This window comes from Odontesthes bonariensis, chromosome 22 (genome assembly GCF_027942865.1).
Source record: "Odontesthes bonariensis isolate fOdoBon6 chromosome 22, fOdoBon6.hap1, whole genome shotgun sequence".
Taxonomy (NCBI): Eukaryota; Metazoa; Chordata; class Actinopteri; order Atheriniformes; family Atherinopsidae; genus Odontesthes; species Odontesthes bonariensis.
This window is the reverse complement of record NC_134527.1, coordinates 5022586-5050447: the sequence shown is the minus strand read 5'-3', so window position 1 is coordinate 5050447 and position 27862 is coordinate 5022586. Positions and strand designations below refer to the sequence as shown.

Genomic DNA, 27862 nt, shown 5'->3' with positions numbered 1-27862 from the left:
AATTTCTTGTAAAGTTAGCCTTACGTTAGAGTTAGCTTTATGGTGGCTAAAGCTAGCTAAATTTCTTGTAAAGTTAGCCTAAAGTTAGAGTTAGGGAATTATTCACTGAGTCTGGTCCATTTTTTTTCCTTTAGCACAAGTTTCTTGTGTTTACCTTGAATTATGGTGGCTAAAGCTAGCTAAATTTCTTGTAAACTTAGCCTACCGTTAGAGTTAGCTTTATGGTGGCTAAAGCTAGCTAAATTTCTTGTAAACTTAGCCTACAGTTAGAATTAGCTTTGTGGTGGCTAAAGCTAGCCAAATTTAAAATGTGCTAAATGGGGAACAGACTGATAACACGGGTATTAGCTGAAAAAACGGGCAAAGTGACAGGTTGTGCTGAAGCCTTTTGTCAGGTTTTCACTACTTTCACACTTTCTGGTGGTTATTATGAAGATGCCCCCTGATTTAACCAGAAGGATCCGCAGGCGGACAACAGCGACTCCGCCGACGGAGGGCGGAAGTGCGCTGCAGCACAGCAGCACTTTGCAGGCTGCTGGGGATGGAGCAGGACGGATAAGGCTGCTTGTATTCATGGCCGTAAAGAACTGTTTTGTCTGCACGAACTGCATCGGCACAGTGTTTATAGAGGCGCTTTGTGTGTAGCTAATCCGCTCTGATGTCACGGTGCGGAAGGAGGGGCTGAGCGTTCCGCTTTTTAATCCGAGCAGGTTGCAGGTCTGGAGGGACAAACCGAGCCGAGCCCGGCGGGAGCGTAAAGGGACACAGGGGCGATGTGTGCCACAACCACAGCCGGAGCTGGGCCTCTCCTCCTCTGACATGCAGGTAAATGAGTAATTGTCACGTCCGACAGTCGGTGAGAGGAGGAGAAATGTGTTTTTCTTTAGCGCGGTCTGTGAGAATACGGCTCGGGTCGCTCCACTGATGGCGGATCCTGCACCTGCGGAGTTTTTCTGTGGACCGTCACAAGGGAGAGGGAGGCATACAGACAGGTGACAGCTGGTACATTTTTATCAGTTTCCCTCCACCCTCCTCCTTCTCAATTCAATATCAAGCATTCTACACGTTGGGATACAGCGACGGACATAATTGGCAGGAAACACGCATCACAGGTCATCTAAAACAACACTGATGTAAGAATGATGAGCGAATCTCAACGAGAATGACGATTCAGTAACAAATATTTGGCTATTTTAACATGATGAAAACCGTCTAAGGTCATGAGAGGGGAGGGGAGGAGGGGGGTAAGAAGCACAGTAAGCCTACAAAATAAAGCACTTGGCAGTTCTTGCTCTTGTTCGTGCATTCATCATCTCCCTCCTCAGCAACACGACGCATGTAACGTGATAATTGATGAGTCCCTACGTGGACCATATGCTGGCTGAGTGATCGAGTGTCACCATGTGTTTGCAGAGAGACCGAGAGGATGAATCATGCTCTGGAGTGTACACAGATTTGAAGGAGCACAGTCCAGCTAAATGTAGGCAGGGGACTGATTATGATTGATTACACCACAAATTTGCTTTTGTCCAAGAAGCATCAACCAAAAGACCAAAGATATTTGGGTTTTAATTCGGTGTGGAGTTGCAAATAGTAATTACAACTGAAACAAGGTCGTGTTAAGTCTGCTGCCGTGTGAATATTCGACTCATATTGGACTTTGTGGGCTTTAAAGACAGAGAAGATTTCGTTTTAAGATTTAAACTCATTATAAAACGTGTCTTTACATTATTATATAGTCTTAAAAGGCCAGATATCCACTGCTGGTTCTGAATGTTCTAAATGACCCTTTAAAAAGAGTGTGTGGGAATTACTGACATCTAGTGGTCAAGCTGGAGACGACGCCCATCTCACGGCGCTATCCACCCGAGATCCAGCATCAAAATTGTGTCAGTAAGCTAAATTACCTGTTGGGTAACAAATTCAGCAAAGACCTTTGGTCGATATCAGCCGTTTCCATGGAGGACAACCTGTCCTCACTCCCAGCGGTCAGGAGCTCATTAGTCTGTTTTAGATCCTCGGGGAGCCCCCACAATGTCACCGTTTGACTCGCAGGGTTTTCCTGAGCTGACAACGTAACAGGTGCAGGATGTGTCGCCATGTCGGTGACATTGAAAATGTCAGCTTTCTGCTATAAAATGTCTTTTATAGTGTATTTGACTGCCTAACCACCATGTTTTCCTAACCGTAACCAAGTACTTTCAATTCACAATGAGCACCGCCACCAAAGGATAACTGCAGCTGTAGAGAAGCGACGGTAAAGGGGTGTAAAGGAAGGTGGAGTTGGAACATCCACCCGCATCCAAATGCTTGATCATTGCGCTTCAGAAGCCACGCCCATGAACGTTTAACCTCTAACCCAGTGATACTCACTATTTTTTCCACAAGAGCCACATTGGCAGAGCATAATCAAGGGAAGAGCCACTTTTACGACAACATACTAAAGTCCTTTTCTACATATAAAACATCTACATTTGTAGTTTGTTGTTGTAATCATAGTGAGACATTCAAGATGAGCATGGTTTTTGTGCTGGCATTTGCCCTTTTTTGATTAAAAACCGATCCATTGTGCCTGCATCTCGCGCTGGCTAAAGGAGCTAGCGTGCTCTGCGGTCAAGTGTGAGGTGGTTTAAGCGGGCTGCGTTGCCAGGTTTAACAGAGGCCCCCCTTTAGGAAACACCATTAAGCCTTAATTAATGCTTAATAAAAATACATAATACTACAAAAAATGCAAACTTAATAGAAATACTTAATACTGTGCAGTATTCGCTGTGTGTTCTTTGAAAAAATGTATTGTTATTGTTAGCATATTGTTATAAGCTACTATGCGAGTGCGAGCCGCCAATTAAAGCTTGAGGAGCTGCACAGTGAGTATCTCTGGTCTAACTCGAACCTGCCAAAAAGTAGGATGAAGCGGTTGAAGGGGCACTTAGTGCGCTGGAAGCTGATGCAAAGGATTATTGATCAAGAGGCAAGTTGGAAATATGAATGTGATGTCTGGGAAAAGCCACACAAGTATTTCCTCCTATTATCCAAAGTGTGTTTGCTATACTTTTTAAAAGTTTTCGCCTCTTTGACGAGATCGATTCAGGCACCGCGGCTTGTTTTTACTCCTTTTATCAAACGTTTAGCCTCAAACGTTCTCTACTTTCTTCTTCTTCGGCGCCCTCTTCACCCCTTTTATGGCAGTAATATGGCTGCTTCCTGTCTCAAAGGACCCTCTGCATAAACGCTTTCCTCTAATAGATTAAAAAGTATGATCGTTATTTTAGAGTAGCTGTTAGATACTTAAAGAAAAACCTAGCCTTTAATGATATAATCATTTATTTCTCATAGATCTTTGTTATTGCCACGCACTGCGCCTTAAAACTCAACTAAATTAGTCTCAGGTTCAGCTGTTTTATTCTCAATACTCACACTTGTGTAAATAACTTCCAGAAACAGTAATTGTTCATTTCTCAACATTTGACGGACTGAACTTGGTCGAATGGCTAAAGTTAAACTGTTATTTAGCTCTAATTCTGAGCACGTTTGTGAAAGATTGTTGATGGCAGTGAAAGGATTTAATCCTCCAGTATCTTGCAAGTGTGCCGTCATCCACACGAGTCGTCTGGATATGTTTGACAGTGTAAGATCAGCAAGTTAATGGCCCAGTAAATCCCCCCCGTGAGCAGCTTTCAGTGCAGCCCAACAGATGGAAGTGTAGTGAGTGCTCGGCTCCCAGCTCTCCAGCCCTGGTTGCCGGGGCCATCTGTGACCCGGGCAACCCCCTTCCTCCTGACTCCCATCACCGGGTCACCCAATCACTGTTACCCGGTCTTATTAACCCCGGGCATAGAGGAGCATTAGCCATTCTGGGAGTCCGCCCTGTCTGCAGTATGTTCATTATATTCACATTTTTACAGCAGAAATGTGTTTTATGTGCACAGTCAAGATGGAAAATTTAATTTCCTCACTGTCTAGTGTCTCCTAATCAAGTATCAAACCTGTGACAGGGTGACAGCAGTTAATAAACTTAGATTGGGAAGTATTCTCACGATTCTCTTCTGAGTACGTTAAGAATCGTTTTCCTGTTGTTTTTTTTCCCTCTCAGTAGTAATGTTGCAGTGGCTTTACTCATCTTCACCGTGACTCAGTGCTGAATATGAACACTTTGTTGTTTCGCTGTCACAAATGATTTCACCTGAATCTGAACCTTCTCATTGCTTCCTTTCTCTGCCCATTCCAGAGAAAAAGCTCTCGATGGGGCTCATAGCGGAGTATTCAGCATCTAAAAAGCCGTAATAATGAACTTAATTAGTTAATCTTAACGTAATGTTTCCCGAATGAGATGCTCGCGACCAAAGATTTTGGGAGATTACAGGCAAAATTCAAAATTACAAAGAATTAGCGAGAACGTTCCTATTTTTAAAGGTCCCATGGCATGAAAATAAATGGAGGCTTTTATATATTTGTATAGGCTTTAGTGGTCCCCTAATACTGTATCTTGAGTTTTTTTTCCCCAAAATTTCTGCCTTGGTGCAGAATTACAACCAGTCCCAAAAATGAGCTTTCCTTAGGATCCTCAGAATGAGCAGTTTAGGGTCTGCAGCTTTAAATGCAAATTAGGAGGAGAAAGGCGGGGCAAAGATTGCTCTGGTTTGCAAAGATGCACGTAGCGCGAGTCATTTCAATCAGGGGAAAGGCAGATATCGTGCGCGCCATAACACCAACAGCAGGACGGCTATCAAAACAACAAATAAGTACACAACACTCGCGTTACAGTAAATGAGGTGTCCACTTAGCTGCATAGCTAACGATACAGACACTTTCTTGTGGTAACAAGCTATGTAACTATACTGTACATACAGGAAAGCAACACAATTATAGAGCGTTAAAGGCCTACAGAAAGGTGATTTTTTTTTTTTTTGCACAAAACTGAAATGGCAGATCGATTCCTTATATAGCATGGAATTGTTTTATGATTTTAAAATAATTTTAGGCCCCTGGATAGTCCTGATTAGACCCAATAAACTATCACCACATTTGATTCGAATTTTGGCAAACCGACGATAGGTGCGTGACGTCACGAGTGCACTAAACAATAAACATGTCTGATACCAGTAGTTCCAGTTGCGAAGCCAGCAGTTTGCCAGACCTGGACAGCTTCTTCACGGCAAATTTCGATGTGTGCCGCGGGACGTCGCTTGGAAATATAAAACGTTGGGTTCAGTGCAGTTTTTATTGCGAGTAGATGTACGAAGTGCGTGTGTTGCCCTCAGCAGCAGCAGCTCACACCACCGGGGACAGAGGAAGCAGAGAGACCTGCGGTCTTGTGTCTGTGTCTCCCTGGCGGAGAGCGGACACACCGCGGGATGGTTGCCCTGAAATCAGCGATCGTCGGGGCTCTTGATGATCGCTCTGCCGGCCGATTTCAGGGCAACCATCCCGCGGTGTGTCCGCTCTCCGCCAGGTGGATTCCCCCTGAGTGTCCGCACCGCAGGGAGCTGAACACGGCGGGATGGCTCCGGCTGATTTCACCAGAGAGGAGGCAGGCGGACAGGGAGGCACAGACACAAGTTCCGACCGCAGGTCTCTCTGCTTCCTCTGTCCCCGCAACATTTGAAACTTTTCAGGTGAGAAAGTAGTCGTTTAGATCCCCAACGTGTTGAAAACCTGACAAAATACCGGCTGTTTACCATTTTGTTCCGACGAATTCGGCGCTACTAAAGCTAGCCGCAGTGAGCTAACGGACTTCCTGTTATTTTCACAAAATAAAATACCCGTTGACTTTTATCATAGGGAAAGCTATTACGATACAATTGGTGCTTTTGTTTTGAAAACAGGAAACAGGAAGTGAACCTACCCTCGTTGTAGCTAGCTTGAAACTGCCGTTTTGACAGGAAATGACGGTATGCCGGGTTGCCGCCGTCCTGCAGTGCTTCTGTCTTCTGACAAAGTCGCTAAATTGGCAACACGGCAGCCAGGAAAAACCATTGCACTTGTGACGTCGCACGGAAGCCCCGCCCCCAGTCCATTCCAGGAAGGTTTCCTAGCGGCAAATTCAAAATCGCAAATTTCATGCGTTCATGAAATGTTTTGGTGTAGAGTCCAATGATCATTATTGTTCCTCTGTGTATGTATTATCATTATGTATTGGGTGTAGTGTCAGCTTTCTGTAGGCCTTTAAATACTTACTTGTCCGAGGTCTGTAGTTGGGCCAAAGAGAGTTGGTACTGATCCAGGGTTCATTTTCAGACGTTCGGCAATGAGCAATGAGCTGGCCAAAGAGCTGTGGGCGGGAAAAGGCAGTTTTGGCATAGCCATATATGGGCTCTGGGGGGAAATAACCTCCACGTCATAAGCGGCAGCTTTCCCGATCAGGCCATCTGCATGGGCACATTACCAAAGGCGGAGAATAATTTCCAGTGCATGGTTTGGGTCAATCGTCATTTTTAGCCACTGGGGGACCGCAGGCAGGCTAGAGGAACTCATATTAATGTTAAACAACCTTAAAAAGTGAAAATTTCATGCCATAGGACCTTTAACGTTAGTTTAGTTGCCCTGAACTTGCAGATAACAGGAAGATAGCTGTTTAAGACCACTGTTGTCTGTGTAGATTTGGTTTTATCTGGCTAAAAATAGTCAAATCTAGAGGAGCAAAGGAAGAGATGGAGAAAGAAAAGAAGAAATAAGATGCTCTTTGCAGGGATTAATTAAACCGCATCCTTGAATACAAGATCTGCTCGTTAACAAGCCTAAATATGCCCCCCGTTTTTTGGCTAATCTATTAAAGTAAATGAATTACAGGATATCCAAATTAATTTGGCCACGTGTTTGTCTCATGGACTCATGTGAAGTGGCTTTTAGGAGTCAAGATTAAGATCAGATCAGATTTATTGTCATGTAGATGCAGGGAAATACACAAAATTTCATGCACATGAGTGGTGAGGGTGGGAATCGAACCGCCAACCTTCCATTTTTTTTTATTTTCACTGGGTGACCCACTCTGACCACTGAGCCACGGCCGCCCTATGAATATATTTTCATATTGAAACTCATTCAAAGGCAGATATCCTGCAGTTTGACCACAGAAACACTTGTTTCTTGTGGCCCCTGTTAAACGTTTTATTTATTTTTTCTCAGATTTCTTTTGCCAGGCTTCTGATAGCATTGGTTTGTACTCCAATCTGGATATTTCTTTCAAGTTAGTTCAGCAATCATTTAGCACTGAGCTGGAATACAGAATCCAAGGGATGCGTATCGGCTCACATTTGTGGATTCTTATGACCACGGACGCCAGTGAAATATATTAAGTAGCGCTAATGGTTTCAACCTTTCATGCAGGGGATGCCCTGTCCTCCCTTTTAGTGAGACTGCAGTTCTCACTGGGTAGGCGACCCTCTTTTGGAGCCATTTTTGTTATTCCTGAATCCTCATTTAGGGTTACAGTTTACTTTCTCAGCTATTAGACCTCAGAGACATTAAACCTTGTGACAGGAGGTAACTGTTAGATACCTTGAGAGGCTTGTCGTGTTGAATAAAAATAAAAATCGGTCTTCTCATTTCCCGTCCAAAGAGGCCATTTATTATTCAGAATGCTTCCCTGTCTATCCGTCTCTGTTGGGTCTTATCAGCGACCATATAAAGTTGCCTCCTCGTCGTTCGGCCCCGCCTCCTCCGCCTTCTCCACCTCCTCCTTTTCTCTCCCATCTCATGCCATCTGCCAGCTGCTGGTAGACGGATGAAAGTGGTGCGGATTAAAGTGCACTGCTTCCCAAGGGATTTAATATTTTGGGTATTAGCGGTACAGAGACAGGGAGAGTCCTGTGTGATATATATTATAATCATATTCCTTTTTTTTGAGTGATGTTACCACCAAATGTTGTGCACAACTTTCAAAATGAGGGATGTGTGATTAAAGTCTGGCACTGTGCATAAACTACAGACCAGTGTGTGACCTAGCAGCGACAAAGAGCATGTTTACGACTCATCCTGCACTCAGGTGCGTGTACTAACTTTGCATCCAATGAATGGATTTGCCACCTGGGCTGATAAATCAGAGTAAAATCGGTTTTTCAGATGGTGTCACACACTCTACGCTTCTGTTTTTACTGTAATAAAAAAATTAGGGCTGGGCGAGTTAACTCGTTAATTATTTAACGGCAATAAATATTTTATCACGCATTAACGGAATTTTTTATTATTATTATTATTATGATTTTTTTTTATTGTAAAAGTCTGTTGCTCACAGGCTTTTATTCTGTAAAAGTCTGTCGCTCACAGGCTTTTATTTAGTAAAAGTCTGTTGCTCACAGGCTTTTATTTTGTAAAAGTCTGTTGCTCACAGGCTTTTATTTTGTTAAAGTCTGTTGCTCACAGGCTTTTATTTTGTTAAAGTCTGTTGCTGTCTGCTGTGGAACAGGAAAAGAAAGTAATCGGCGGATCCACCAAACATGGAGAAGGGTACGGAACTTTTACTCGGCCATTTTGATTTTAAAGTTCTTCCAGACGGCGGAGTCGACAGAACAAAAGTCATCTGTAAACACTGCCAAGTTGAATTGTCTTCTCAGCGTAGTAGTTCCAGTCTAAAATATCACTTAAAGGCAAAACACACAACTGATAGCAGCAAGTCATTCAAGGAAACAGACAGTGGAGCGAGGCTTCTACATAAAAACTACAGAAAGATGCTGATGTTAAAAGTGTGTTTGCACAACAAATGTTATGGCACTTTCATTCATATGGCAGCACATTTAAAATAAAACTAAATGCTAAAAGCTATACACTACTTTTGGATTCATTTTTGGATTTTGCGTACGAATGCGATTAATCGTGATTAATCAGGGAAATCACGTGATTAATTAGATTAAACATTTTAATCGTTGCCCAGCCCAAAAAAAAATCAGTAAGTATGTGGAAGTAAGTAGCACTCTCTCAGCTGTTAGATGGGAACTTTAAGATGCTCATTAGGGGTAGATTCTAGTGGGAGATCTGTGTTGGAGGCGTGCTCCTAATGATGTAAAATCAGATCGGAGGGTTATTTCTAAGCATCCTTTTTCTTACTCATCCAAGTATGTTTTCAAAGGCTAATGACATTTAATATGCAGCCCTTAGAGCCAGTTTAGCCTCACTCTTAAAAGCCGTTATTTCAGTTTAGTGTCACTGTTGACATCTCTTGTCTCTATCTCTCCCAGGTTGACTTATGAGTGGATTTCTCTGGAGATGAGCATGTTCTGAAAATCGGAGTCGCATTATACCCAGCAATGAGCCACAAGTATCAGGAAGACGCGACGGAGGAAGCAGGCGAGGAGCACCCGGCGGCCTCGGCGCCCCCCAGGAGCAGGCAGTCCAATGGGACAACCGGAGAGCCCTCTGTCCGGCGGTCCTGGAGGCCGTGCCAGGTGCTCGGCCAGGACGGGGAGATGAACCCTCACCATGGCCACCATCGGCATCATCACCACCCTCCTCACCACCACCATCCTGCGGGTCGTGGACCCCCACGTCACCGCCGGCGGCCTCCTCCAGCGCAGGGCCAGGACCAGGCTCAAAGTCCTGGAGGCGATGGTCAGGACGCCGAGACCCGTCCTGTCCAGCAGCACCGCCCCGCCGTTGCCCGCTACCGTCGTCACGGTGACCCCAACCCCAGACTCAGACACAGACAGCGGCAGCAGCTCAGAGAGACCCAGGATGCTGCAGCCGGTGTGGAGGAAAGAGAAGCTCCAGTGGTGGGGCAATCCCAGGACAGGGCCTCCCCTCACCAGACCCCCGTTGCTGTTGTTACCCCAACCAACCTCTCACCTAGTTCTGCCACGCATCACGTACAGCTCCCCCCCCAGCATGCTCCTACCGATGCCGAGGAAGACCTCCATGAGCATAAAGCGGAGCAGGAGGAGGAATCAAAGGGAGTTCAAGAGACTGACGGAGAACAAGAACAAGCTGCAGATGATGGAGAAGTCCACTTAACAGCCGGCCCCTCGAGCTACGGCCATGACGGCAAAGCTGAAGAAGAACGGGCTGAAAGGGGGGAGGAGGACCAGGAAGACGGGATGGGCCACGCCGAGGAGGATCCTGCAGCTCAGGGAAGTGAAATCACAGATCTCTGCTCCGACACGGAGAGCGCCGCCTCGCTCAGCATGGACGGACCTCTGCACAGCCCGCCGCCGCTCCAGTCACCGACGCCTCCCTCCTCCCCCGATGTCCCCCCTTTCCCCCAACTGGACCACTTCAGCGAGGACGTCAGCGGGAGTTCCCTGCCGGACAACGAGGCTTTGCCCGAAGAGGAGGAGGAAGATTGCTCTGAGTCCTGTTCGCTGTCTCACTCCACTTCGTGCTCTGAGTCTTATCCAAAAACCTATGCAGAATTTTACTCGGAGTCCCGCCAAAAAGCTTACGTAGAGCCCGTCTACGAATCGTACCCCGAGACGAAATCCCATCCCGACTCTTTTCCCGAGCCCCTTAAGACCTCCTACCCGGAGCTGAACCGGGAACCCCGTCGGCAGTCCGGTCGGAGGAGCGAGCCTAACAAGGCCCAGCAGGAGTCTCAGAAAGGGGCTCCACCCTCTCCCACCGAGGGCCCCCATCACGCTCCGAGGCAGCTCAGAGACCGAGGCTCCCGCCATTCCCCCGTGGACCGCTCGGTCGGCTGTCGCCTGCACCACTATGACGGGCAGTCTGACGGCGAGGCGGAAGGCGCGGATAAAAGCCCTCTGACCAAAAGCGGTAGGCAGGCGTCTGTGCAACCACAAACCCAAGCCAAGACCACGTCCCCCGGGCAGACGACTTCAGGCGAGCCCCACGCTGAGCGGAACGCGGCCGGTCTGTCGGGGGACGCCATCAGCCTGGCGATTAAAGACATCAAGGAGGCGATTGAGGGAGTCAAGACTAAGACGGTGCGCTCGCCCTACACGCCCGACCAGCCCGTGGAGCCCATTTGGGTGATGAGACAGGAGATCAGCCCTTTGGAGGATGCGTACCCGCCGCAAGCTACGACTGGCCACGTTAGTATGACCTCGCTTCTAAGTTGCTGTTAGCGCGTCAGTTCAGATTGGCTGTGTTTCGGAACCGCATACTACATACTACATACTATATACTACATACTATATACTTCCTACTGCATACTCATCTATCAGACAGTATGCAGAGCGTTTACCCACAATGCATTTCGCTCCTGCCCGAGCCGAAATCAGCCGGCCTGAAGCTGATTTCTCTTAAGCTCTAAACTCTGTAAACTTTAGCAACATTTGAAACATTTTCAGGTGAGAAAGTAGTCGTTTAGATCCCCAACGTGTTGAAAACCTGACAAAATACCGGCTGTTTACAATTTTGTTCCCACGAATTCGGCGCTACTAAAGCTAGCCGCAGTGAGCAACGCACTTCCGGTTATTTTCACAAAATAAAATACTCGTTGCCTTTTATCATAGGGAAAGCCATTACCATACAATTGGTGCTTTTGTTTTGAAAACAGGAAGTGAACCTACCCTCGTTGTAGCTAGCTTGAAACTGCCGTTTTGACAGGAAATGACGATCGGCGACGTCAAGTTACGTTGCATCTTGGTAGTTTGAGTATGAGTAGTAACCTCATGATGCATACCCAACATTTCAGAGAATATAGTATGCATCCGGGAACTTCTCGCTTACTCAAACTCGCATACTAACTCAAAAAGTTAGTATGAGTAGTAGGAGAAGTATGCGGTTTCAAACACAGCCTGAGAGTTTTTTTTTTTAAACTTTTTTTATTTGAGAGAATGAGCATTGATCAAAGTCATTCAACGTACATATTTTTCTTATTTTCTTTCCCCCACCCCACCATGCTGTCTATACAAAAAAAGCTGAATAATAAAAAAATAAACATAGTAAGTGAAAAGTGTTACACTAGAAAAAGTTACAGACATGAAAATATACAAGATTAAAATAATAAAAAAGACAATAATGATACAAAATAAAAATAATAAAAAAATAAAATAAAGAAAAAGTGGATATTCAGGACAGTACCAGTTGGCCATTTGCTTTCTTTAATTGTCACTACACCGGTCTTCTGAAGTCTCTGAGTCTTCATTCCCGTTTACTTTTCAATCATGTGGGAGGACTTCAAGCTTCTCAAAATAAGATAAAAGTGGGGCCTAATTAAGTTTCATGGAATTTTTGGGACGATCCTCTAAGGCAATATTTTATCTTTTTTAACTTAAGGAATAGAGTCCGGTCTTTCAACCAGGAGGAGGCTTTGGGTGGATGCGCTGATTTCCACTCAAGTAGGATTCTTCTGGTTGAAAAAGCAAGCACATTTTTATTTTTAGTTGTCATTGGTATACCCTCCAAATATAGCCATTTCAGCACTGGGTTGGATATCTCTGTTAAAAGCTTCAGATAACGTTTGAAATATCGTAGTCCAAAAATTATATAGTTTATTACAGGACCAGAACATATGGGCCAAGTCGGCCTTTGCAGATTGACTTTTTACACATTTTTACTCAACTCAACTCAACTTTATTTATAAAGCCCTTTAAAACAGCCGTGGCTGAAACAAAGTGCTGTACATGAGTAACAACACGAAGTATAAAGGCATAAAACATAAGAACAATGTAAAAAACAATAAACAATAACAATATTAAAACAATAAAAACAATAAAACAATAACAGAAACAGAGTCTTATGCTGGGTTAAAAGCCAGGGAATATTTTATGCTTCTGTCATCCTGTTTGGAGCAGTTAGCAGGGTCACTGCTTGATTTCCTTCGTGTCTTTTTCCCCTCTCGCAGTCTTCTCCTCACTCCCCGTCTCAGTCCGCCTCGGAGTCTCCGTCCCGCTACGCCTCGGTTCCGTTCGGGGACGCCGTCAGTCCTCTGAGAGCCGAGTCGTCCCGTACAGCCAACCCACAGCACTACCACCAACAGCACCTCCAGCACAACCACCACCACCACCACCAAGGCCACCAGTCACAGCAGAAGGACGCCGCCAGGGCGCCAACGCAGATGTACGCGCAGCCGTACGCACCCACGGCGCCGAATCAGCAGCAAGCGTGCCAGCGCCAGCAGCAGCCGCAGAGTCCGCAGTCCCAAGCTCAGTCACAGTCGCCCCTCCAGACACCATCTGTCCAGGAGGTGAGAGTTCAACCCCACCGCGTCCACATCAGCACGTTGTAAATGTGTAAATGTGTTTTAAAAAAGTTTGAAATTAAAAAAAAATTAAAAAGTGCTTTTACGGATACATTAAAACAGTAGAAATAAAAAGCACCATTTAAATTTTAAACAAAAAAGAAAGAAATAAGAACAATAGATAGAATCAGATAAAATCAGTAGGTAAAATGTGATTAAGTTTTGAAACTTTAGTGATAGGGAGGGGGGATATAATCTAAGGGGAGACCTAAATTTTAAAAAACCAAAGGTCCGAACAAATATGAAAAGCATGTGCGTATCAAGCTGTGGGCGGACTTTGTGGAACAGTCTGGAGACAGAAATAAAACAAAGTGCAAATATAATTCTGTTTAAAAAAAGGTTCAAAAAAATATTTTTAAACAAGTACATGGAAGAGGAAGGACGATGAGGGATAAATATATGAATAGAATAGGGTTAATTGTTATATTGTAATTTAATTAGTATATGGTATATGTGGTATATATTTATTTATGGGGATAGTTATATATTTATATATATATATATATATTTACATTTATATTTACAAGGATATGTGTGTAGTATATATTTATTTTTGTGATTATATATTTATTTATATATTTAGGAAGTGTATATATGGCATATATTTATATAGTTAGGATATTTACAAACTGAATAGTAGTTAAAAAGGGGTGGGAAACTAAAAAAGTATTACTTTTTCGAACAATGTGTGGTGTTTTGTTATGTATTAGCACTTTATGTGATTGAATTTTTTAATTTTCTTTTTTATACATGTTTGAAAATAAGAATCAATCAATCAATCAAAAAACTCAAGCTTCAGATTTGGAGCTTTATCCAAACACAGCTGAAAATAGGTGTGACTTAAACACACTGAGTGTTTCAGCTGATCTGAGGCTTTCTGGGAGTTTGTTCCAGACATGTGGAGCATAGAAGCTGAATGCAGCTCCTCCATGTCTGGTTCTGACTCTGGGAACTGATGGAAGACCGGATCCAGATGAGCTGAGGGGTCTGGAAGGTTCATACTGGGTCAGGAGGTCACTGATGCATTCTGGTCCTGGACCATTCAAATAGAAGCTTTTGTCCGGGAAACTAACAGTCTTACCGGGTACATGTGAATCCTGCTGAGTTTAAATGAGTTTGGAGAGTCGGGGCAGAAATGATGACGATGTTTTTTTTCCTCTCAGATTCGCAGAGCTCTTCCTCCCTTTCCCACATTTGTAGACGGTGAGTGGAATCCCATTAATAAATCGTACTTTCATCTTCTTCTCATCTAAAAAAAAAATATGGCATAGGTACTCGTCCTTGCTTTGTGTAGTTTTTGGTTTGCTCTCTTCCACACGTTCATGCAAACACTTTGGCTGTGTTCGAAACCGCATACTACATACTACATACTACATACTACATGCTACATACTACATACCGCATACTACATACTACATACTACATACTACATACTGCATACCGCATACTACATACTACATACTACATACCGCATACTACATACTACATACCGCATACTACATACTACATACTACATACCGCATACTACATACTACATACTACATACCGCATACTACATACTACATACCGCATACTACATACTGGATACTACATACCACATACTACATACTACATACCGGATACTACATACCGCATACTACATACCGCATACTACATACTACATACCGCATACTACATACCGCATACTACATACTACATACTACATACCGCATACTACATACTACATACTACATACCGCATACTACATACCGGATACTACATACCGCATACTACATACTACATACCGGATACTACATACCGCATACTACATACCGCATACTACATACTACATACCGCATACTACATACCGCATACTACATACTACATACTACATACCGCATACTACATACTACATACCGGATACTACATACTACATACTACATACTACATACCGCATACTACATACCGCATACTACATACTTACATACTACATACTACATACTCATTGATCAGACAGTATGCAGAGCGTTTACCCACAATGCATTTCGCTCCTGCTCGAGCCGAAATCAGCCGGCCTGAAGCTGATTTCGCTTAAGCTCTAAACTCTGTAAACTTTAGCAACATTTGAAACATTTTCAGGTGAGAAAGTAGTCGTTTAGATCCCCAACGTGTTGAAAACCTGACAAAATACCGGCTATTTACTATTTTGTTCCCACGAATTCGGCGCTACTAAAGCTAGCCGCAGTGAGCAACGCACTTCCGTTTTTTTTCACAATAAAATACCCGTTGCCTTTTATCACAGGGAAAGCCATTACCATACAATTGGTGCTTTTGTTTTGAAAACAGGAAGTGAACCTACCCTCGTTGTAGCTAGCTTGAAACTGCCGTGTTGACAGGAAATGACGATCGGCGACGTCACGTTACGTTGCATCTTGGGTAGTTTGAGTATGAGTAGTAACCTCATGATGCATACCCAACATTTCGGCTAATTTAGAATGAATCCGGGAACTTAAAAAAAGTTAGTTAGTATGAGTAGTAGGAGAAGTATGCGGTTTCGAACACAGCCTTATTTCAGTAGTTGCAGATTTGACGTGCTCTTCCCCTTCTGTGCATGCAGTAGACGTGTGTGTGTTTGGCTAAGAGCTGCCTCTGTTTCATGCAGTCCCGGGACCGTGCGACCCCGAGGACCTTATCGACGGCATCATCTTCGCCGCGACCTACCTCGGCTGTACTCACCTGCTGTCGGAGAGGACGCCCACGAAGAGCGCTCGCATGCAGCAGGCCCAGGAGGCCATGAGCAGAGTCCGAGTGAGAGCAGATCCCACACAATGTTTGATTTCCTTCTGTGTTCACGTCATAACGGGTGAGGAAGGGGGAGATAATACACGGCTGTCCCGATTCCCTCTCATCTGGTTCCTACCAGGTCTTCAAACTATAAGATAACTATAAGCTCAGATAAACAACAATGCATAATGTATTTATTTTAGGGCTGGGCAACGATTAAAAATGTTTAATCTAATTAATCACATGATTTCCCTGATTAATCACGATTAATCGCATTTGTACGCAAAATCCAGAAATGAATCCAAAAGTAGCGTATAGCTTTTAGCATTTAGTTTTATTTTAAATGTGCTGCCATATGAATGAAAGTGCCATAACATTTGTTGTGCAAACACACTTTTAACATCAGCATCTTTCTGTAGTTTTTATGTAGAAGCCTCGCTCCACTGTCTGTTTCCTTGAATGACTTGCTGCTATCAGTTGTGTGTTTTGCCTTTAAGTGATATTTTAGACTGGAACTACTACGCTGAGAAGACAATTCAACTTGGCAGTGTTTACAGATGACTTTGGTTCTGTCGACTCCGCCGTCTGGAAGAACTTTAAAATGAAAAATGGCCGAGTAAAAGTTCCGTACCCTTCTCCATGTTTGGTGGATCCGCCGATTACTTTCTTTTCCTGTTCCACAGCAGAAAGCAGCAGACTTTAACAAAATAAAAGCCTGTGAGCAACAGACTTTTACAATAATAAAAGAAATAATAAAACCTGCTCTAATGCGCGATAAAATATTTATCAGCGTTAAATAATTAACAAGTTAACGCGATAATAACGAGTTAACTCGGCCAGCCCTAATTTATTTACATTATTTACTGAAGATAAACAAAGCCAAACTACCACAGCCTGACTCCCGGGAAGATGAACTATTTTTCTGACTGTAGAATGATGGACTTAACCTCTTCGTCCCCATGGAAACAATAAGGATGGCCTCTGCATTTTTTCTTAGTTTTTAGTAGAAACACAGTGTGATATATCATGTGCTGTTGTTCATTAGGGCTTGTATCGACCTGATTTTAAGGATTTTATCGTGTCCTTTTCACACGGCTGTATGTGGGGGTATGTTACGGATCATATTTGTATCATATCTCTTCTTATCTTCTTAGAATTCGAAGCTTAAAGCTCGTTCAAAGGTATCTCAAAGATTTACATTCATCGGTCAGTAATTCCACTCACAACAGACGCCATGAAACTTCGTTTCTTTGTTTTGAGCGACATTTTGGGGTTTTGTTTGGGCCCGTTTATTCTGCAGTGTCACCGAGGTTCACTTCACATTGCTCTTTTCAAGTCCGAAAACTCTCAGAAGGCGCCACGGCCAGAAGGCGAAACGTCTCCACGTTTGTGCACAGCGCGTCATCCACGGATCACTGCTTCTGATCCAGGCATACAGGCCTTTTCTGTGGATGTTATATAAACTGCTGCATGAGGCTGTGGGGCTCCGGAGACTCGAGACCTGGCTTTCTCCTCCGCTCACGCTCGGTGATGCTGAACGCGTTTAAGTTTGAGATGCTTTTAACTTTCATTCTCTGGGATCCAATGGAGTTTTATCAGAAATAACGGGACTTACAGGGAAAGGGATGACAAGAAATAGGGCAGATTATCCTGTGTGTACACACACAAAACCTCCCAGCTCCATCCGAGTGTTGCTGACTGGACTGAAGTATTCATATGTGGAGCTGAGTATGGAGCCAATTAAACTCAATTTATGGTTTTAAATTATTAAGTCGATTCATGACTGAAGTTCAGCATCATAAATCCGCCTCGAGGCTTTATTATCTGTGCTGGGCGGAATATAACATCCTCCGTTTGGACGAAGAAAAGCACTCACAGCAGGGATATGATGATGATGATGGATAAAAACAAATCACATGACGGATCTGTTATGGCAGATGACTCAGACCGAGGCTGATTATCGTACGAGTCGCCCCGGCAACTGGAGCATGAGACTCTGACGCTGACATCCAGCACAGGTCGGGAGTCAGACTCCAGAGCGGGATGATACTGGGATGCACAGCTGGCACAGCTGCAGGAGCAGAGGCCGCCTGGGCGCTGCCACCGAGCTGCTTAGCAACCTTAAATCTCACAACTTTTAAATGATTGTTCTAAGCACGAGTCACTTTTAACCGTAAATGCGTTCGTCTCAATTCGAGTGTCGTTTGCTGAACACAAGAAGAACATCCAGTTATTCGCATGCTTGTTTTCTTTATCAGTCGACCCACAGAAACATAGATGAGGGAAGTCTTCAAAGTGTTTGTTTGGAGGGTGAAATGCAGCTGTGTTGAGCATCAGATCAGCACCAGGTGGGACCAGAGAATCTGCCAACATGCAGAGGCAGCAGCCCTCTGGCAGCCGTGCTTTTCTGATAAAACGTGCTGTTTAAAATGCACATTAAAGGGATAGTTCGCCTCTTTTGACATGAAGCTGTATGACATCCAATATCAGCAACATCATTTATGAACATCTTCTTACCCCCTGCTGCGTCCTGTGAGCAGAGTTCCAGCCTCGTTTTGGTGTTGACGAAAGTAGTCCGGCTAGTTGGCTGGGGTTTAAAAAATAAAGCTTTTTGCTTCTCAAAACAATATGCGTTCAAAAGAGTAATACATTTGCATCACAAAATCGTTCTCCAGGAAAAAGTCAGACCTCACAATCGCTTGGCTCTATTTTCTCTCCCTTCGTATCACTGCCTGCTGCCACCTGCCGATAGCTGCGCCTGTTACGATGTTTGCTGCTCGGTCTGCACTTCGGTCTGCACAGCAGGCAGTGATACGAAGGGAGAGAAAATAGGGCCAAGAGATTGTGAGGTCTGACTTTTTCCTTGAGAACGATTTTGTGATGCAAATGTATTACTCTTTTGAACGCATATTGTTTTGAGAAGCAAGACGCTTTATTTTTTAAGCCCCAGCCAACTAGCCGGAACTACTTTCATCAACACCAAAACGAGGCTGGAACTCGGCTCACAGGACGCAGCAGGGGGTAAGAAAATGTTCATAAATGATGTTGCTGATATGGGATGTCAAACAGCTTCATGTCAAAAGAGGCGAACTATCCCTTTAAAGGTTCGATCCTCCTTGTTTGGAAACTGGATTCATCGCATCACTTGCCCCTCAAGCGGAGCGGAGAAGTTTGGATGTCGAACTTTTAAATAAGACTCAGAGAATCCGGAGAAGCCACCATTGGGGCGACCCTGAGCTGTGACGAGGCCCCGAACACATGAGCTCCCTCTTCTGTCTTCAGGGTGCTGCGTGTCACATCGAGGAAGAGGAAGCTGGTGATGGCGTTGGCTGCAAAGGCCTCTGGCTCGCTGCTACTGTCAGATGTGACTGACAGCAACATGTGTGTGTGTGTGACACACACATTTCCACCTCTAAGGTCCCTTTGTCGCTTTATTTGGCATTTGGAATGGAGACAGTCCACAGTGAATGAGGCGACTTAGTTTCCGTCTGTCCGGCCTGAACGCGCGTGCGTCTCAAACCGATGCAAACTTGATTTTTTTCCTCTTTCTGATCTCTGCAGGCTGCCCAGAAGCAGGCGAAGAACAGGAAAAAGGTGAGTTTGTTGATCCTCTTTCTCTGCAACAGCATGCGTCGCCTCTTTCTCGCACAGAAATTCGTGTTCCAACGGATTTTTCGAGAGGAAAATGGCTCAATAATTGCATGAATTGTGTTTAGATTTGACGGCTCTTGACAGTAATGACTCCTGATCTCTGCTGCTCTTCATCGATGTGATGTGTTGCTTCTTTTCTTGGCTGTGCAGAGCCCCGACGCCGAGGCTCCGTCCACCGCTGAGGTCGACCTGTTCATGTCCACGCAGAGGATCAAAGTCCTCAATGCGGACACGCAGGTATAAAAATAGTAGCATAGTAGCAATAGTAGTCAGAGTTGGCCACGCCTCCCCTGCTGGACAAGTCCCATCAAAACAAAGTGGTTACTTAGAAAGATTTTCCAGGTTGTTTCAGCAGAGAAATACACCAGCGCACACTTGTAACGGGTCACTTTGTTGGCTTTCTGTGTTGTTTTGTTGGAAAGCAGCACGTTGTTATTATCGTGGTTAACCCGGAGCGTCTCGTGTGCTTCCGTCCACCAGGAGTCTTTAATGGACCTGCCGCTGAGGACGATATCCTACATCGCAGACATCGGCAACATGGTCGTTCTCATGGCGAGGGGGAAGATGGTCCGGTCCCGCAGCGCGCAGGAGAACCTGGACCAAACGGCCGAGCAGACCACCATGACCAACGACGACAGGAGGCTGTACAGAATGATCTGCCACGTCTTCGAGTCTGAGGACGTGAGTTGCTGCTTCCTCTGCTGGATTTAAGAGCTCCTGGGTTACAGGATAACATCGAGTCCTGTGTTCGAAACCACATACTGCATACTACATACTACATACCGCATACTACATACTACATACTGCATACTACATACTACATACTGCATACCACATACTACATACCGCATACTACATACTGCATACAACATACCGCATACTACATACTGCATACTACATACTACATACTACATACCGCATACTACATACTGCATACTACATACTACATACCGCATACAACATACTACATACCGCATACTACATACTACATACTACATACCGCATACTACATACTACATACTGCATACTACATACTACATACCGCATACTACATACTGCATACTGCATACTACATACTACATACCGCATACTGCATACTACATACCGCATACTACATACTACATACTGCATACTACATACTACATACCGCATACTACATACTACATACTGCATACTACATACTACATACCGCATACTACATACTGCATACTACATACTACATACTGCATACTACATACTACATACCGCATACTACATACCGCATACTACATACCGCATACTACATACTACATACTGCATACTACATACTACATACCGCATACTACATACTGCATACTACATACTACATACCGCATACTACATACTGCATACTACATACTACATACTACATACTACATACTGCATACTACATACTACATACCGCATACTACATACTACATACTACATACCGCATACTACATACTGCATACTGCATACTACATACTACATACCACATACTACATACTATATACTACATACTGCATACTACATACTACATACTGCATACTACATACTACGTACTGCATACTGCATACTACATACTACATACTTCATACTTGCATACTGCATACTGCATACTGCATATTGCATACTACATACTACATACTGCATACTACATACTACATACTTCATACTTGCATACTACATACTCATCGATTAGACAGTATGCAGAGCGTTTACCCACAATGCATTTCGTTCCTGCCCGAGCCGAAATCAGCCGGCCTGAAGCTGATTTTGCTTAAGCTCTAAACTCTGTAAACTTTAGCAACATTTGAAACATTTTCAGGTGAGAAAGTAGTCGTTTAGATCCCCAACGTGTTGAAAACCTGACAAAATACCGGCTGTTTACAATTTTGTTCCCACGAATTCGGCGCTACTAAAGCTAGCCGCAGTGAGCAACGCACTTCCGGTTATTTTCACAAAATAAAATACCCGTTGCCTTTTATCATAGGGAAAGCCATTACCATACAATTGGTGCTTTTGTTTTGAAAACAGGAAGTGAACCTACCCTCGTTGTAGCTAGCTTGAAACTGCCGTTTTGACAGGAAATGGCGATCGGCGACGCCACGTTACGTTGCATCTTGGGAAGTTTGAGTATGCGTTGTAACCTCATGATGCATACCCAACATTTCGGAGAATCTAGTATGCATCCGGGAACTTCTCGCTTACTCAAACTCGCATACTAACTCAAAAAGTTAGTAGGAGTAGTAGGAGAAGTATGCGGTTTCGAACACAGCCTCAGTTCCTTTAAATCGGCTTTAAGAGTTGTTCAGACTTCCTTCAAAGAAGCTTCATCATGAGGGTTTGAGTTCCCCAAACACCTTTACTTTGGCTTCAGATAAAGTCTTTTTATTTTACTCCTCATTTGTGCACACGTTCCTTCCATTGCGACACCTGAGAAATTCAGTGCATATTTCTTCAGGTCTGGTATTTTTTTTTACAGTTGTTCTTTTATCCCATTTGCAGAAATTTGGGAAATTTTCAAAAATGCAAAAGTTCAGACGAATCGGGTGACGGGGCAAAGATGGGTCATGGGAATATCAGTCGATATCGATATATATCAGGTCCATAACTTTTAGCATCCACTTGAACCCCTTGTTTTCCACTCTGCTTACTGGCAGCAGGTCTTTTGCAGCACAATAAGTTGCATCTGTAACATCACGGTGTCTAATAATCCAAACCTACCGTCTGTCCCCCGCACCCGCCTGAAGCCCGGTGGGGGCAGAGCTTCCACAGCTGTTGCCCTCAAACTGTGGAGTGCCCTACCTGCCCCGATGAGGTCAGCTGATACTTTGGAAGGCTTTAAAGGGAACCTTAAGACCCACCTTTTTGGTTTCAAATCTTTTTTATTATTATGTCCAAGACCCACCTTTATTAAACCAGCTTTTGGTTAGACCTGTCGATTTAATTTGATTTAATTTTATGTTTTTGTTTGTCTTTCTGTCTTCAGTATATATATTTATATATATATATTTTTTTGCTTTGTTTTTTATAACTCTGTGACTTTCTCTGTGAAAAGCGCTCTACAAATGAATTTGGCTTACTTACTTTATTCTGAGGGAGCGCTCATTTTCTGTCTTTATACGGCTGCAGCAGCACGAACAAACACGGCACGGCTAGCTGCTAGCTGCTAGCATGCTCTTATTCCAGCCACGTGATTGGTTCAGCACGGCGCAACGCTGGTTGTCATTGGCTGTTCGTGTCGTCTGTCAAAAGATGGACAAATGGAATCTAAAAAAGAAAAATAAGAGGTTGAAAGGAAGGTTTTTTGGACAGTTTTATAAATACAAGCCTCAGAAACGGTGTTTCTATTTTAAACAACATGGAGTCGGATGCAGCCTTTCGACCCGAGGTTTGCGCTCTGATGCTCCTCTGTCCCCGCCAGGCGCAGCTCATCGCTCAGTCCATCGGGCAGTCCTTCAGCGTCGCCTACCAGGAGTTCCTCAGGGCCAACGGCATCGACCCCGAGGACCTGAGCCAGAGGGAGTACAGCGACCTGCTCAACACTCAGGACATGTACAACGATGACCTCATCCACTTCTCCAAGTCGGAGAACTGCAGAGACGTGAGTCAGCCAGCAGGTGGCAGCACAGGAGATGCTTTTCTTAGCTCACTGAGCACATAAAGCCCTCTGCTCGGGTCAGTTCCACATCTTCAGCCTTCGCTTGTGTGCAGGTTTACATCGAGAAGCAGAAAGGCGAGATCCTGGGCGTGGTGATAGTGGAGTCGGGCTGGGGGTCCATCCTCCCCACCGTCATCATCGCCAGCATGATGCACGCCGGCCCGGCAGAGAAGTCCGGCAGACTCAACATCGGAGATCAAATCATGACCATAAATGGAACGAGTTTGGTGGGTTTACCTCTCAGCACCTGCCAGAGCATCATCAAGGTACGCTTTTCAGCTCGTGTTATTCTCTGGTTCCAAACCTAAAGCTGCAGAAGTGACACAGACAGAAAGAAGCTAACCTATCAGATGTCAGGATTTAATTTGTATAAAAGATTTACAGTCAGTCTGCTTCCTCAGGGTCTGAAGTCTCAATCCAGGATCAAGATGAACATCGTCAGGTGTCCTCCCGTCACCATGGTGCTCATTCGTAGGCCGGACCTCAGATACCAGCTGGGCTTCAGTGTCCAGAATGGCATAGTGAGTATCAGTGGCCATGCTGTGCACTTTTTCCTTCTTATCAAACACTTTTAAAGGGATAGTTCGCCTCTTTGAAGCTGTGTAACATCCCATATCAGCAACAGCATTTATGAACATGTTCTTACCCCCTGCTGCGTCCTGTGAGCAGAGTTCCAGGCTCGTTTTGGCGTTGATGAAGGTAGTCCGGCTAGTTGGCTGGGGCTTAAAAAATAAAGCGTTTTGCTTCTCAAAGCAATATGCGTTTAAAAGAGTAATACATTTGCATCACAAAATCGTTCTCCAGGAAAAAGTCAGACCTCACAATCGCTTGGCCCTATTTTCTCTCCCTTCGTATCACTGCCTGCTGCCGCCTGACGACAGCCGCGCCTGTTACGGCGTTTGCTGCTCGGAAAGTTAACGTAACCGTGTCTGACTATGACACCGATGATGAAGACATCATCAGTTATATTAGAAACTTACACTGTGACTTCAAGCATACTCGGAAACGTGGAAACAACCACACTTCCACGTAGTTGTGACAATAATAATAACAGTCATCTACCTGGGCGTGTAGGGACATCAAGTGTGCACTACACACACACGAAGCTGTTTTATCCACTTTGGTTTCCACATTATAGCCTATGGCAAGAAGCCAAAGTTGCCTAAAAGCAATGTCCGTGATAGGAAATCGGTGAAATATATACGGCGAATCAGTTTTTCTTATTACAGCCCGGAAAATCACAAGTCCGAACCATTTTTAGATGGTTTCTAGTATAACAATATACTTATCACTAGCTAACTCTCTCGCGTCGCCATCCGAGCAGCAAACACCGCGAAACAGGTGATGGAAAGGTGCGCAGCTGTCAGCAGCTGTCAGCAGGCAGTGATACGAAGGGAGAGAAAATAGAGCCAAGGACGCAGGACGCAGCAGGGGGTAAGAAGATGTTCATAAATGATGTTGCTGATATGGGATGTCATACAGCTTCATGTCAAAGAGGCGAACTATCCCTTTAAAAGTGTTTGAAGTTCCCATTCACACCATGACTGGTTACTTAGCAACAGTAAGGAGCAGCGGCTGGTTTTGCTGTTTGACTCGTTGGCCTCGGAGCTGCAGGCAGTCTGAATAAAAGCCCCTCGGGGGTCCCTGTTCTCCGCAGATCTGCAGCCTGATGAGAGGAGGCATCGCTGAGCGGGGAGGCGTCCGAGTCGGCCACCGCATCATCGAGATCAACAGCCAGAGCGTCGTGGCGACTCCTCACGAGAAGATCGTTCAGATCCTCTCCAACGCCATGGGGGAGGTGAGGGGACGTGTTTCTATGTCGAACGTTAGAAACGAAAGCTCTCCTTCCTGCTTCAGAGTCACAGCTAAAGGCTTCGTCCTGATCTTGAAATTAGCTTAAAAACCTCTTTAAATGTAAAAAAAAAGCTTGTTTCATATGATATGTGACTTAAAACAATTTGTTTTCAAGACTTTTTCACTTAACAAGATATTCAAGATGTATTGTCTTCAAACAAGTCCCTATATCTGGCTGAAATAAGACTTAGATTTTTTTCCAGTGGAGTAAACTCTGCTCTAAATATGCACTGGATATAATATGCACTCTTATTTCAGCCAGATATAGGGACTTGTTTTAATACAATACATCTTGAATATCTTGTTAAGTGAAAAAGTATTGAAAACAAATTGTTTTAAGTCATATTTCACATGAAACAAGCTTTTTTTTTTTACATTTGAAGAGGTTTTTAAGCTAATTTCAAGATCACTTTTATCTCAAAAGTCCTTTTGAAAAAAATGACTTTTTCATTTAACAAGATATTCCAGATGTATTGTCTTCAAACAAGTCCCTATATCTGGCTGAAATAGTACTTGTTAGGCAGTTGTGTTTTATATTAAGTGTAATGAGATATTTTGACTAGAAATGAGACAAATTTACTTGGTAAGACTTTGATTTTTTTTCCAGTGTGTATTGCTGATTTATGAGGGCTGTTTTTGGCATTTTTGGCTCGTTAAATGCCTCTTTTCAAGAGATAAGCTAAAAGATAATTTGACATCCGATACAGGCAGCCGGTGAAGCAACGAAAGAACATGAAGTTTGAGCCCTTGTAGCTCTAATGATTACCGTGCAATGACTTTAAAGATGATTCTGGTTCTGATTCTGAGCTTCTTTGTGCTGCAGATCCACATGAAGACGATGCCCGCCGCCATGTACCGCCTGCTGACGGCGCAGGAGCAGCCGGTCTACATCTGAACTCTCTCTGCACTCTTTCCACCACATCACTTAGTCGCTCTTTCCTGCTGTCCGGCCGTCCTTCTCGGTTGTTTCCCCCCCCCTCCCTTCCTCTCTGTTCCCCCGTTTGATATCACTTGACTTGCCTTAAAATCTGTACAGTTGACAGTTGTCATGTAAAACTCGTTCACGTCCGGTTCGACAGCAGAAGGCAGATCATCTCACTAGGCTGAGTGTTAATGTGACATTTTATGTTCGACCAAAGATAATTTGTGGTTTTTTGTTTTTTTTTCTTCTTCTTGTGCATATTTAGGTTGCAAACAGAGTCGATATTAGCTTTGGTTAAATAGCTGTAATACCTGAATGTACTCTCATCACGATGGACCTATAACTTGTCAGGGTGATCCGAGTGATAAAGAACGGTGAAAGTAAAGGGGAATGCATGTACAATTCTGCAGAATAAACTGAGGAAAAGGCAGTGAACTGTGGTTTGTTTTGTTCAGCTGTTAAAGGAGAAGACCGTAAAACAGGAAGCGTTTCACAGCCCCCCCCCCCTGTCTGCTATCTACTGCTGCTTCTGTTGGGTGACATTTTTTTGTTGCTACTAAATGGAACATTTTCTGAAAACAAAATGTTTTTCTGTGCATGAAAGTGTATATTTAGGCGTCTGAAGTGCCTACGAACTCAAATAAACCTGCGTAACACAACCCCATCCCTTCATTTAGGCCTCCTGGGTGTGAAAGCGTCTCATTCAGCGAGTCATTCGGATTTAAAGGGTGCGGTTACATCACAGTTACGCAGCCTCCCCGTCTTTATCTCGTGCTGCAACCGCCTACTTCTCCTACTACTCCTACTACTCCTACTAACTTTAACTTTTTTAAAGTTCCCGGATGCATACTAGATTCTCTGAAATGTTGGGTATGCATCATGAGGTTACTACTCATACTCAAACTACCCAAGATGCAACGTAACGTGACGTCGCCGATCGTCATTTCCTGTCAAAACGGCAGTTTCAAGCTAGCTACAACGAGGGTAGGTTCACTTCCTGTTTTCAAAACAAAAGCACCAATTGTATGGTAATGGCTTTCCCTATGATAAAAGGCAACGGGTATTTTATTTTGTGAAAATAACCGGAAGTGCGTTGCTCACTGCGGCTAGCTTTAGTAGCGCCGAATTCGTGGGAACAAAATTGTAAACAGCCGGTATTTTGTCAGGTTTTCAACACGTTGGGGATCTAAACGACTACTTTCTCACCTGAAAATGTTTCAAATGTTGCTAAAGTTTACAGAGTTTAGAGCTTAAATGTAGGGTAGGAGATCCTGGATTTTGAGTCCAGCGAAGCTGCATTTTGAAAATACACCGGTAAAAAGTCCCAACCCTTTTCTTCAGTTTCCCCCCGAAGCCACGCCTCTAGAGTACATGAACGCGCAATGCTCGTTCACGAGCACGAAGGTGCACGAGCGCTGTTCTGACAGCAAGCATCGATCGTTGCCGTATTTAGTATATGCTAACTATACGTTTAATAATGCTAGGTGCTAGCCAAGCTGGCTCTAGTTTAGCTTCCTGCCAAGCTTCTGGACGCGTAATTCGTTCACGGAGCAGGGTACGTGCACAGGGGGAAGGAGGGGCAGGTAGCAGTTTGATAGATTTCATCAGAATCCAATCATTGTGAACGGTCCGTTCAGTATGATTGGATAGTGTTTTTCCTGGATTGTACGTTCTACAGGCCAGTAAAACTTTTCATATTTGTGTCAAAACTTTTAATTCATTGGTTGCAATGGGGGTGTGAAGAGTGTTTCAAGCAATATGTAAAAAAATGCTCCAGAAAAAGAACCCCTACCCCGCCTTTAAGGGAAATCAGCTTCAGGCCGGCTGATTTCGGCTCGGGCAGGAGCGAAACCCAACATTTCGGCGAATCTAGTATGCATCC

General features: G+C 44.2%; 1 protein-coding gene across 2 annotated transcripts; it reads left to right on the top strand.

Annotated features, from left to right (window-relative positions):
• Positions 1-535: 535 nt before the first annotated feature.
• LOC142372998 (uncharacterized) lies at positions 536-26415 on the top strand. 2 transcript variants are annotated; one of them, XM_075456046.1, is made up of 13 exons: positions 536-825; positions 9174-10976; positions 12734-13075; positions 14293-14332; positions 15771-15916; positions 19454-19486; positions 19694-19780; positions 20024-20224; positions 22968-23147; positions 23258-23470; positions 23606-23725; positions 24862-25002; positions 25882-26415. In XM_075456046.1, exons 2-13 carry the CDS (start codon positions 9243-9245, stop codon positions 25951-25953), a joined length of 3309 nt encoding a protein of 1102 aa, XP_075312161.1. In that variant the 5' UTR covers positions 536-825; positions 9174-9242; the 3' UTR covers positions 25954-26415. The 2 variants fall into 2 exon arrangements, with proteins under 2 accessions (XP_075312161.1, XP_075312162.1); XM_075456047.1 differs by lacking the exon at positions 536-825 and adding an exon at positions 841-992.
• The last annotated feature ends 1447 nt before the right edge of the window (positions 26416-27862 follow it).

Excerpts from the sequence above, each read along its gene's own strand:
- LOC142372998 (XM_075456046.1), top strand. The coding sequence starts at position 9,243 with ATGAGCCACAAGTATCAGGAAGACGCGACGGAGGAAGCAGGCGAGGAG. Across the intron at positions 19,781-20,023 it reads TCCTCAATGCGGACACGCAG|GAGTCTTTAATGGACCTGCC; the intron begins GTATAAAAATAG and ends TCCGTCCACCAG. Across the intron at positions 23,148-23,257 it reads AGTCGGAGAACTGCAGAGAC|GTTTACATCGAGAAGCAGAA; the intron begins GTGAGTCAGCCA and ends GCTTGTGTGCAG.